At 32.1% G+C, this 14,208-nt stretch overlaps 1 protein-coding gene across 1 annotated transcript; it reads right to left on the reverse strand.

The window, feature by feature from the left end:
- Positions 1–2,692: 2,692 nt before the first annotated feature.
- LOC100164857 (chemosensory protein 1-like) lies at positions 2,693–10,900 on the reverse strand. Its single transcript, NM_001162728.1, is given in 3 exon segments — positions 2,693–3,099; positions 3,798–4,086; positions 10,767–10,900. Coding segments are annotated over 3 exon segments (468 nt in total). The 5' UTR covers positions 10,800–10,900; the 3' UTR covers positions 2,693–2,953.
- Positions 10,901–14,208: the final 3,308 nt, after the last annotated feature.

Genomic DNA, 14,208 nt, shown 5'->3' on the forward strand with positions numbered 1-14,208 from the left:
CTAGTAGAGGCAAAAGCCTGGAATAGTTAACGGCTTCGCCATCCCTTCAAAGCAAAGCAAAGCAAAGCAGTTGCGGCGTGGCTGGGCCACGCAGAGGAGCGATATGGAATGCAACGTCTCCGTAACCGTAACTTCGCATCATTCCACCATTCGACCTATCCAGTAGCAAGAAACAAGCCGCCTGATGGACCTGTACGAACCCGTGCGCAACTCCTCACGGAGCATCGCCACAATCGTTCGTACGGGGAGTGACTAGTCGACTTTGCTGAACACCGGAGAAGCAAAACGTCATCCGACACGACCCCGTGTGCAACTCCTAGAGTATCGCCACAAATTGGTCGTGTACCGGTAGTTTCCCGCGGACGAGGTTACCACGGACCTGACGACCATGTACGACGGAGTAATGACGGCGGTGTAGGTAGCACGGCGCCAGAGCGACCTGTACGAACCCGTGCGCAACTCCTAGAGCATCGCCACACTTCGTTCGTACAGAATGTCTCGTCGACGTCTCGCCGAACATCAGAAGGAATGGACGAGGCAATAGGAGCAGCAGGACGTCATTCCGCTGCTATTCGGACGGGGACCTGTACGAACCCGTGCGCAACTCATTGAGAATCGCCACACTTGTTCGTACAAGTCCTCGACCCCGGCCGTAAGGAGAAAGCGCCCATACTCGACCCCGTGTGGCAACTCTTAGAGCCATTCACCACAAACTTTCGTACAGAAACTCACTGAAGTGGTCGAACACAGGAGTAAAGCATTGAGAGGGGTTTCAGTCAGTGCCGAACGGTAGAGACTGGCGGTTGCAGGATTGCCAACACAGCGGCGAAGACACTCGTTGGTGAGGCTGCGGTTGTGACGCCCTGTCACCCGTTACATCGGTATGCAATACCAACGCCTTACGCGCAATATTGCTACAGTCGATCCACCATCGCGACTGATTGAAAAAGGGTTCTTCTTAGAACCGTCAATTATTAATAATAATATAATTTATATAAATTACATAACTTACTTCCTTATTGTTTATACATTTTTTTGATTGATGAGCTAACGCTGTGAGACCGATTTATGCAGGAAAATCAATGACCTGGTCTACGAATGTCTGGTTAGTAATTAATTGGACTTCAATTTAGAAACGGCGTACCTCTTCACTACATGATTTCTCATTTTAAACATGATGTGTATACAAGGACTGTGGAAAATGTGGTTGCAACTCTAATTTTGAATACAATTTCCCACCTTTATATTTTTTGGTCGCGAGCTGCTTTTTCAAGCAACCACTAGACCCGAAATATTGCACGGTTTTACATTTTTTAATTTAATTAATAAATAAATGTGTTTATGGAAGAAAAACAACCCGAGTGTAATCATTCGCGATCACGGGCTGTCGGATGTCGACGGACAGTATCAACTGGCACCCACCAACCCGTGACTCGACCAACGACTAACCAGAAGAGAGCAAAACAGACAAGCGATCATCAACGAAAATAAGCGAGATTTACTAGTCGGTTCTGCGGATATATATGCCTACAATTACTACATTTAGTTATACGTAATAGCTGATGATATCTTTTATCTGAGTAGTTTAAAATAAAAAAAAAAGTTCGGTAATATTGTGCAGATATGTCCTTCAGCTCCCAAGCAACCCCCCCCCCCTATATCCGCCACTGACTATTCCACTTTGATGCAATTTCACACCGACGGTGTATGACCGTCGTTCAGAGATGTTCGCCAACGAAAATTTTACGCAGTCAGCAACACCTACATTAATTGTGTTGACGGGTTTTCGGTATTCCATCTTAAATCGGTATACCGGTACACCAGTTATCGCTCAAAACACCGCTTTAACGGTATACCGCTTCAATACCCGTCTAATACCTGCAGAAGTCACTATACAGTATAAATGTTACACAATATACCTATACCTACCAATATCTTATTCTTTTATTACATATAAAAATGAATGTTGATCATTGATATAATACATACTGGATAGAGCTATGATTTAAAATCTTGAAGCTGATTTGGTCGGCCCCGAATCGGGTTATTGGTGCGCTTCAGGGGATGGGCGAAATATTAGACTAGCCTCTGAACAGTTTTCAAATTCACCACGCCACTGAATCAGCCTACACCTAGGAAAACTTACAAATATATTCGTATATTATGTGCTAGAAAATATTTTATTGACGATACATGCGTCAGTATTAAATTATTGATTATTATTATTATTATTATTAATTTTGGGTTTGGAATGGGCGATGAGAAAATCGAACGGGTTATAATATCGGAGTGAGAAAAATAAAATTAACTATTGGTGCGTATTCAGATTGTGGGGGAAAAATCGTAATTGGTCGTACTGAATTATAATAATAATAATAATATACAACTACTTGACGAAGGTTTTCGGTTGATTCGATTACGAAGAGGGTGTGAATGTGAAGTGTTCGGAACTAGTAATACGTTTATATAAATATAATGATTGATTTCTGCGGGTGGTTTAAGTATATCAACGAAAAACTGCTGCTTTGCTTTGCTTTGTAGGGATGGCTAAGCCGTTAACTATTCCAGGCTTTTGCCTCTACTAGTGGATGGAAGTTTAAACTACAGCTAATCCCGAGTTTGGTATCATAATATCATTGTAATAACGGCACCGACTACAATGCGCACGATAGAAACACAATAAATCAATTTATGCGGTTAAAATTACGTTCAGTCGTTTATTTACATAAAAAAAAAAAACAATAAAACTAGAGTAGGTAATACTAAAAAATAATGATCGGAACAACTACCGTACGGGGTAGGTACGTCGAGACCACCGACACTTATACATTTTAATGTTCGGTTGTTGTATGTGTATTATAATGATATATAATATAATAAAGTTATCATAAATTATGCCAATATGGCCGCGATGGACTGGTCATGAACAGGAATAAAGGACGCCACAATGCGATTAGAAACCGCTCTGGTACTGTTTCAGCATCTTAGTGTACTCCTTCGGATAATTCTTCTGTATATGTGACATGACACGTTGAATCTGTTTGATTTCCGACTGCGAACACTTGACGCACATTCCTCTCAACACTAACGGTGCATGAGCTGGAAATAAGAAAATTCAAAACATAAATAAACGGACCGCCGAAACAATTTACCACGTGTTCGAATAAAATATTTCCGAAAACGTATCGTAGAACACATCATGATAACGTGCCCGGATTACTTAATAATATTTTTACTTTGTTGTCATTTTTGTTTTTTGTTTATTCAACTTATAAGTAATAAGTATAAGCTCTTTACATGACACGTCATATTATTTTGTTCAAGTTATTTTAAGTGGTTTTTAAATTTCATACGAATAGCATTACGTACCCGCAATAAGCTAACAGTTGTATAAGTGTCCGTTATGAGGATCGTACAATAATTAATTTACCATTCGAAAGCGGATACCCATGCAGTGAGTTTTCAAGATAAAGATAAAACCACCAAGTAGGTATATACGAAAACAGAGAACTCACTCGACCTAAAACAATAGTCCGGCAAATAACCTATTGTCATTGACGCGGAGAACACAAATCAATGGTGTCAGATTTGAATCGTTTTAAATATCATTATTGTTTTCAAAGGACATTACCATAAATAGATAGTATTAAAAATAGACCTATTGTTATTTGTATAATTATTTAAAATATCGAAAATATTGACCTCATAACATTCTATTAAAATCGCCTAATCTGTAACCATAGTGTAATAATAATTTATGTATATTATAATTTGGGGTGATTATTGTTTCTACTGACCTTTAATTTTTCGGCCAATGGGGTCGCACGGTCCTTCGCCGGTAGCGCACTTGAGTTGCCTTTGCACGAACCTCCTGTCGCTGAGCGCCTTGTCGAGTACGTCCTCGCTGACGTTCGGAAGCGAAGAGTCTTTTTGGGTAGAGACCACCTGAGGAGTAGCTCGTTTCACTATGGTCGTCGGAAGTGGTGCTGCCAAGGTCTCAGATTTGACCACAGTCGGTTTGTTTTCCATTTTCACTTCTTCCGGACGGGCGAGGGCGGCGCACACGCATACGGCCATTACGAAAACCTATTGTGAAAGAAAAACGTTTTTAATTTGTTGAAAATAATAATTATTGATACATAATATATTATAATAATATTGTTTGGACGTATGTACATAAGTCGACGAAAATATTACATTAAACAAAGGCACGATGGGTAGACTAGCTACATTGTAGGAAAAGTTCTCATTTTTATTGCTATTGTCCCAGATTATTGTGTATTGTTTTAAATTATATTATTGTACCGACGTGTTAAAACGTCTACGCCGAGGATAAATGTCTTAACCGTTCTTAGAATTATAATTCCTCACTGAAGTCTTAAAAACAACATGTTGACATTTGAAACTATTCTCCGCAAAATAGAAACGACAAATATCCCCGGCACAGCCAACGGGCTTTGGAAGTCATCCAAATAAATTTACAAATTGTTATGATTTGTGCTATAATATAATAATTCATCGTACCGCTGGCCAAGTATTATATTTTATAACCGTTTACCAACTTTAACCAACTTAAACCAACTTTACTATACATAATAGTAGTAATCTCAATGCGATGTGTTCACTGAGCGGGGTTTGATCGTTTAGGATTATCTTTACCTTCCACTTAGGTATGCCAGTGAATGAAATACAAGGCTTTTTATTTTATCAACCCTTCAAAATAATATTGTATTATACTCAAATGTATACAATAAAAAAAGAAAATAAACAGTTCATTCTACCGGTACCTATATACTGTCTACCTCTATCCAGATACGTTATGATGATAATATTATAATTGATAATCGATACAATTGTATATACCCATTTCCAGTGTTATATTTGTTTTCAAAATGAATGGCTAAAATAAAATATAGAACCGAACGACCGTTTCATTGTCGTTGTGTTTTAAAACTAATCACTTTATATAGGTACTATAGCGCACACTGTAGTTGATGAACACTGAACACAGTAAATTGGCGATAAAAAAAAAAAAAAAGTTTACAATTTAATCGTTCACGGCTACTGCAGTTCATATAATTCGTATAAAATGTACGCGTAAACTCATCGGTCGTATTTATCTCTACTTTATTCGGCTCATTCAACCGGGCAGCGAATTTTCGAGTACGTTTATGTAAAAACGTCACGGACACTCCAATGATAGCGCCCATGTTAATTCTCGGCCGTAGATCACACACCTACATATACCACTGCCATAATAACTTTATTTAGTGGGCGGCATTTTCAACCCCTCCGGAGTGGTATATATAGTCAATTTATGGCGCAAAAATATTCGGTTGGAAAAAATATTTATGATATGAAAATTGCCCGGGTGACAGCCGAGCAGATGAAATCGGTCCTGTTTTGTGACGCAACCCGTAAAATTGACGAGACCTTTAACCACCTGCCCCGCCGGGGAAAAAATCGGTATAACGTGGGTAATACAGTTTTTTCGCTTATAATTTCACCGAGTAAGAGTGAAATCAAGGGACAACTTTCTCTCCCCCTATTTTTGACGTATTTTTTATTGGAATTCAATTTAATATAACAGCAAAAGTGTCTTCACCCGGCCTCTGTAAGTTTTTATAACCTCTGGAACCCCGCCGTCAGTGAGTGTGTGGGCACGTTTATGCGCGGGATACTGCCAAACATTAACAAAAATTGTCAAGACAGAGTTTAAAAGAAATCACGCATAACCCAAAGTCATTTTCCCAAAATAAATTATCTTATTTTCAACGATAAATATTTATGATTTATTGAGTAATTCGAATTTGAATACTTAACGATCGGTAAGTTTTGGTAAAGATTTCCACTCTAAACAAAGTACAAAAAACAATACATTGTTATAACAACATTATTAATAAAATCATATTCATTATAAATACGTCAATAACGTGACATAAGTTTCTTCATAATGAATAAAACATGAAAATAAATATAAAACATTAGGTAGGTATTTGCGTTTAACTCTAAAATTATGATCAATATCATCTTTAAAAACAAAAGAAAAAAAACTTTTACATACTTTTAAAGTTGTTTAGATTTCGAAAAAAAAATACAAGATGAATAAGACGACATATCAATAAATTCTGTTAACATTTTTTTTTTTTATAATATATAAAATATAAATTGTACAATTTATTTTAGGGTCTCGATATCATTAATATTTAATAATATGAAATATTATGTGAACGGTGCGTATTTTTTACGAATACTTTTTAATATTATGTATTATGATTGTTTTAATAAAAGTCAACTTAAATCTCAAAACTATCAAAACACATATTCAAAAAGTTTAAAAAATTCTAATTTGATTTCAACTATTAATTCTTTCTTGCGCATATTTTAGATAAAAACCCATGAAAAAATTCAGGCATGTCTTATGATTACACTTCCTGTTTTGTTTTTAAAATAAACGACAAACTATGAAGATAAATCGTAATGGAACTTTGTTACCTGCATGGCTAAATTACATACTTAATGACACGTCATTGTTTCGATAGAACAGCTATTTACGTAATACATAATTTTGATTAAAAACTCAATTTTTAGCAGTAATAATTTCAGTCATTTTCAATGCAATACTCACTCTCCACTAGTCACACATAATGTATTTGATTCTTATAATTATATCATATTTCTTAACATATTTTGTTCGCTCGTTGTTCCTGCTAACGTGGTATTTTAAAGCTACCATACAAACCCCAGACCTGGTATCATATAAAATAATAGGTATTTATATACAATTTCAAACTAAAGATTTTTAAAACCACCTTTTTTGTATTTTATTTTTATTCGCACTTTGTAGTTGTTGAGAACCCAAAGCCGGACTCGAAGCTAAAATTAGAAACGCGCAAGACGTATCCTTAAGAATCACACCTTCATTGAAAAAGTAAAAACGTAAAAATTTACGATGGTCAAAAGTAGAATTTTTAATACATTTTTAGAAACTGAAGGTTTGCCTGAAACACTGTATTAACAGGTAATAAATAAACTTCATACGAAAATTAATTTTGAATATATTTTTAAATATCATGTGATTTTGCGATATAATTATAATGTAATTTGAGAATCTAATTTTTAAAATAATAAATTATCGTATAAGATGCACAGTAATAATAAGATTAAGAAATGAAATATAAACTATAGTATTGCAGTATTTTAATACATTTATTTACGGACGGTTTAGAAAGTTATCGACAGTTACAAATTCGTTAATTCGCTTCACAGTGAATTTAATAAACATCTACAATTGCAATAACGGTACTTACTGTTGATCAAAGATCAGTCCAAGTTTAACACTACAATAGTTATTGGCAATAGGGAACACTCAAGTAGAGGTGTATAGGACTGGCGATTGCCTCTTACAACTATGGGTAGCCGTTTTCAAACCCCAAATTCATCAAGTTATCCTGTTGTTATCGTCATATTATCATATTTCCACCGGAATTGAACGTTTACTGTGAAATGCACATTAGAATTCACCATCAGTACTTAGAAAATTTGACAAAGACGTCGACAATTTTAATTGAAAATTCACCCACCTCAAAACTATAGTGTACAACAACATTATTATTTCCTATACAAGTACCTATGAATAGGTACCACTCAAGAAACATTTAAATTAAATTACACCTCTTAACAACAACATCATAAGGTTTAGTTTCGACAACGAAACACTACTCCCAAAATCCCAATTATTATTTGTTGGCCCATAGGTACTAATAGATAAGATACAATAAATTATGTTATAATAATTATAACTATATATTTTTTAGTTTTTTTTTTATTGACATTTCAGGTCAAATAATTATTATTAAAAAGTTCTTTTTTTAAATTTTCAGAAATAAAAACATCCAATTACTGTTCAACTTTGTCCTTCCTCTTACGAGTGTGATATTTAAGATAAAAACCTTTTTTCCTTAATTTTACACTACGGGGAAAGATAATTTTTTGGTCCTAAACTTAAAAGTATAGTAATCTCCGGTTAGCGTGATGCCAATACGGGTACATAATATTGTTTGATGGATCAAACAAAATGTTTTATAAGCTATTTTGAACTAAATAATCTGAGGATGTTTTCTTGTGTTTTTCAGATAGTGGTATTTTATCATAGTTAAATTTAATCACATTAGGTAAGTATAGGTATTTATTGTTTTCGAACAAATGATAGATGGTAATGAGCTTATAATATGAAATCAGATAAACATAATATTATGACTAAATCAAAATTCAAAAAATCACTTGTATAATATTATAGAAGTTTTAATATATCTTAAGCCGCAGCTCTCAGATGTATAATTATTAATACAATACATAATATAAGTAATATATTATATTATACATGAGTGGGGATATAAATAAATAATAATTATATAATAATTTAATGATATGATATACTTTATAATATATTATGTGATATTATAACCAAACGAGTATGTTACATTAAAGCCTACATATTATCTTAGAAAGTTATAAAACACTATTAAAATATTTAAATTGTATGTAGGTATTAGGTAATTGATAAATAATTGAATGGAAAAATATTTTACCAACGCATTCGTTGGTAATATAATAATTGATGAGCACTTATAGGCAGTTGACACCCTAAACGATTAGCCTGAGCTCAAGGCCTCAAAGCCTCTGCTTAACATTAAATGAAGAAACACATTAACGATAGCATGAATACAGTAAGTCTGGAAATTCCAGACAATTCCATACCTCTTAAGTCGTACGAAACTCTAAGACATAGTTAAAAATGCAATAAATGTTTAAATTATGATAATTTTTTATACAAACTAAAAAAAAGTTTCCTCTATCATACGTTTGTTAATGTAATATTTTCGTGATACTTTATTTAGAACTTATTTTAAACTTGGTTAGGTAAATAATATATCGAACTGGTATATGATCGTAACTGGCAATATGATATAATATATGGCGATTATTTTAACACAAAAACTCATTAATTTAGGGTTCGGATTTGTATGCAAATGCATATTTTTAAATGATTAAATAATTTAATTTGGACAAATGATAAATACGTTTCAAATGATTTGTAATAAAATGAGCCATATTTGATATTAAATATTTTTACATAAAATTTCTCAATAATTCCATTTTTTCTACATATTTACACAATTTTGATAATTTACGATTGTATTTGTCAACTAAATAAACTTATCGTATATTTTGTGACGATTTCGTGTTTCAAAAAGTACGTGTAGAAAATAATACACGTCATGAAATCTAATTTATTGTCGATATGGGTTAGGTTATTGAGTTTTATGACCCAGACGAACGATTATCAATAATATATCAAAATTCAAAAACAATGCATAGTATTTCAAATAAAAACTCTGGTTTAAGCTGCCTAAAACTGATCAAAAATATCCATTGCAGAATAAATGGTAAATTATTGCTGATCAAAGTAACTCCTTTGGACATTTTAAATATCAAATTCACACTTATTACATCTGTCGAATTTGAGCATTATTTAAGTTAGTAAAAATCTGTATTAAGTCCAAACCGTAGAATATATTTTAACTTCGACAGTTCGGGAAATTTTTTATTACACATTTATATTTACATATTTTGGTTTTTTAATACCTATACGTCATATTATAAATCAGTGCATTATTTATTATAGCTATTGTGTTTTTGAAAATAATTGGAAAATAAAAGTATGGCTGTTTCATGATGATTTCTACTTTTTATAAAATGCTAGTGGAATATTGTTATTAAAATGTTTATGTATAATTAAAAAGTATTCAACAAATGTTCTTTTCTTATATATATAGCCATTAAAATGTATAGGAGTGGAATCAATTTTTGGCAAAGCACTTCTTCAGTCAATTCACTCCAATTATCAATAATCTTTTTAGTTTTTCAAATTATTTAAAAACATTTTTTTTTTAAGAAAACAAGAAAAATGAGTGTTTTTGAAGAATAGCTTTGTATTTCGTTTTTCTATTAAGATGATGGTTCAATCGGGAAAATAATATAGGTACTTAACTGGTGTTTAATAAAACCGTTTTCTTGTACAGTTACTGTACATAAACTAATGAATAAAGAAATGATCGATTCCTAATTTGTTAAAAGCCGTTTTAAAATAACGACAACCAACTGTTTAAAATGTAAAATACAGTTTCCACGCAGTCCTTACAGAATTTCATAACCCTGGGTAGTGTCACCTAAATATTCATATAAATGATTTTCGCGTGGAGGTCATCGCGTCTCGTGAATTATGAAACGCCCACGACCTTGATTAGTTCATTATTATATCATAGCTCGTCTATGCGTATTATTATTATTTTTGACATGCATGTCGATTCATTGCCCTCGTGCGAGCGGAAGCGTTTCTTGCATCGCCAATGATACAGTAAAAAGTGCGTATTGAACATCATCACGCGAGCATTTAAATCAAGTAGGCATAATTTTATGTTTTACTCATCTGGGTAGGAAGAAAATACGATTTTACATCATAATGAGTTAGAAAAAAAAAATGTGAAATTATAATTTCCTTCAGTAAGTAGTAATATTATAATGTCCGGCACATTGATAGTATAAAAACATTTAAAAAAAAATATACATATTATATGAAATGATTTTAAATTTTAAACAATTATTAATGATTGAAACGATTTGAGACTATACATGTTGATATATATTAGGTAATAATACCGATGAACCTAGTCTATTATATTGCTTATTAGATAGGTACTCACCTTCATGGTGACACTTGACGACGATCGAGCCATAGTGTGTTCGACTGGAGACGACGTTAATAACTGATAATCTAATTATATTATATTATGTTAATACAATATGTATCACGGTTATCGGTGGTAATAACACTGGTGAAGGTAGACGCGATGACCGGCTTCTTATAGACTTTCCCTACCTCTCGGGATGCAAGGACTGTATACTCCCGCACGCACGACTAGGCGTACGCTGGTAATGAATCATGTGTCTGCGATGTGTTTTTGATATATTTTTTTTTTTGTTTTCTGTTGACATTAAATCACGTGAATGACCGAAACCAGCGTACAATTTAGCGACAGCGACGGATTTCCAACACACACACACATTACACACGTTACACAAATATATATTCGTACACACATAGTCATTCATCATGCATGCTCACCCCCCCATTTTGTTCGTTTGATAATATATTATGCATTTACATCATTAGAATTTTTAAGTATAGATAGTTGAACACAATTTTTTCAAATACCTACAAAGGGTTTTTATGATATTTAAAAAAAATTTGGTGAAAATATTCCATGATTATATTATTTAGGTATTATAATGATATGGTGGCTATGATGATTTTATAATATTATAATAATTAATATTAAAATATTAGCATTGTACGTTCCTCTGCACAAATTATTAGAGTACAATAAGTACCTACTTTTTTTATTAGACAATGTGTTACATGTGTAAGTTGGACAATAAGCTTAGTTACTATATAGGCGGTAGATCATATTAGATACAAAAATAACATGAAATACAGAGCTAAAATACATATTCCAATGGAAGTACTCCGTCTTATTAAGTAGGTACTAGACCGAATTTCACTGTAATTTCGCTGTTATAACATCTATTTTATATTTTATATAAGACACTAAAACCATCATTAAGGAATATTATCTTTTAATAAAAGTAGATGTAAACGTCTTATATGCTTAGTAAATGTTTATCACTAATTGTTTTTAGTATTAGTATTTTGGTAATTATTTGAACTATTTTTTTTAAAATATTTTACCAATATTGAATACAATATTATTATGAAAATAATTAAGAATAATTGAAGAACAACATATTATAATTTCTGACACTAAGTTGCTAAATACTGAAGTTGCAACTGAGTGAGAATGCTCGGTTACCCATCACCCTGTATAATGTACAATACATTTTTAACGTGAATAAAAATGCTATACAAGAGACGAAAAATTACCAAAGTACTTAGAGATATAACACGCTGTTTTCTCGTCATCGTTAGTGTGTTAATAAAAAAAAATTACAAAAATACACCTCCAACATCGATAAGGCACGTATAAAAAACGTATTAATATAACTCAATATTATGTTAATGTACCTTACCTATTGAGTTTATACACAGGTATATTATGTCAAATAAAATATAAATATTATCTGAATAAATAATTCGGTGCCTAACGTCAATAATTCAAAAAAAAAAATAAATGTGTTTTTTTGAAAATGATCAGAGCAAATTCAAGAGAGCTCTGCTTGTTGCCGAAAATAATATTAATTATAATGATTATAGTTTATATATAAATAGGTTATCTATAGATATCTACTTAAACATTTTCAGAGTTAACAAATATCCGTACGGATAATTTTTTTTATTTATTTTATTGATACCCGTCGAATTTTAAAATTACAAACAGACTTGCGTTATGGTTACAAAGTATAGAATATACACGACCAAAATAGGTACCTATAACACCGTATAATCAGTGTATTTTGTATTTAGCACATATGGTAATGTGTCGATTCAATATTATTCATCGTATTAATAAAATACATCTATAATAGGCATGCGCTAATTAATTTCGACCCCTCACTCGGGGGAGAGGTTTATACCGGAAAAAAAATATATACCTAATTCGATCGCATATTGCACTGCACGAAATTCGTAAAATGCATTCGTCTGGTCGACATGCTTTGTTATTGTGATGCCAGTTTATGTTAACCGTTGCATAAGTCAAAGCTGTTTACGTGAAGAACGAGTATAATATTATTCCACGATATTCGTATACAAATACCACAGCAATAATGCGTGGGCTTAGAATCAAAAGGCGCTAAATCAATTTTTTCGAAAATCCACTTTTTTGTATAAATGGTTTTATTGGTCAATGATCTATAATCCAAGCTCGCATTCAACTTTTTAGATTCATTATTTAACGAGTTATCCAGAACTAAAAGGTGCTAAATCTATCAAATTTACACTTTTGTTTTTTGTTAGCGATCTAAATAGCACCTTTTAGTTCTTATTAATAGTGTTAAAACCAAAAGGTTCTATCTGCATGATAAAATAAATTAGTGATAACCAAAAAGTACTAACTCATATTCATTTTATCAACCATACAATAATAATATAATGGTACAATATTATTAATTATTGTACATTTATCAATAAAGCAAAGATTTCTATAAAAAATTGTACGTTATAAATTAATAAGGCATGGACTTACTCGGGACAAATTTTAGGGAAGAGTGGGGGGATGGTTATGAAAATTAAAATCATATATAATTTTAATATTTAATTAATTATAACTTATAAGATTACATAATTTGAAAAAACTCCGCGGGGGGGGGGGGGGGTACTTAAACCCTTAACCCCCTCCCAAATTACTGCCTTGAAATAGGGATCTATAAATGAAAAGCCAATGTCACATTATTTATTATTTTGGGGTTGGTAATGTCTCAGTAAAAACATACATTTAATTCAGAACGAAACAATTCTAATTAAGTGAAAAAATTATATTAACAACCAAAAGGTTCTATCTGAAGAACTTTTTTTAATTCTTGTTTTTTTTACGTTACGTTTTGATTAAAAAAAAAAAACAAATGACCATTGTTAACGCAGAACTATACTTTGTGAATTTTTAGATGTGCCAATCATAAAAAACCATTCATTACGAAAAAAGATTTTACAGTTTCAAGTAGAAAATAGTTTAAAATGGCTCTCCTGAATAATTTGATATTTTGAGATGGCACCTTTTGATTCTGAGCCCACGTTAAACATGTTCACCATTTTCACCGCCATTAATATATTATAATGTCGTAAAATGTGGTACGATTGTTATTTGTAATATTATTATGTATATGTGAATAAAGTAGCAGTGTTTTACGTAATTGTTGTGATTTATATTACATTATTATTATTGTCTTGTTCACCGCGACGTTATAATAATATGCAACTTAAAACCCGAAGTAAGTATATATTGTGACTACCTATATTATTATTTACCGATTAGTGCTTTAAACGATGAGTGTTATTGATTTTGATATGTTTTGTTAATAAAGTCTAATAATTCCTGTTCAAGTTTTAAAGCAAATAAGTTATATATTAAAAATGTTTCTAATTATTTTTCCCCGCTTTTTTGCATTCTTTTTTTTACGTAGATTATAAAA

The sequence above is a fragment of the Acyrthosiphon pisum genome, chromosome A3 (genome assembly GCF_005508785.2).
Source record: "Acyrthosiphon pisum isolate AL4f chromosome A3, pea_aphid_22Mar2018_4r6ur, whole genome shotgun sequence".
Taxonomy (NCBI): Eukaryota; Metazoa; Arthropoda; class Insecta; order Hemiptera; family Aphididae; genus Acyrthosiphon; species Acyrthosiphon pisum.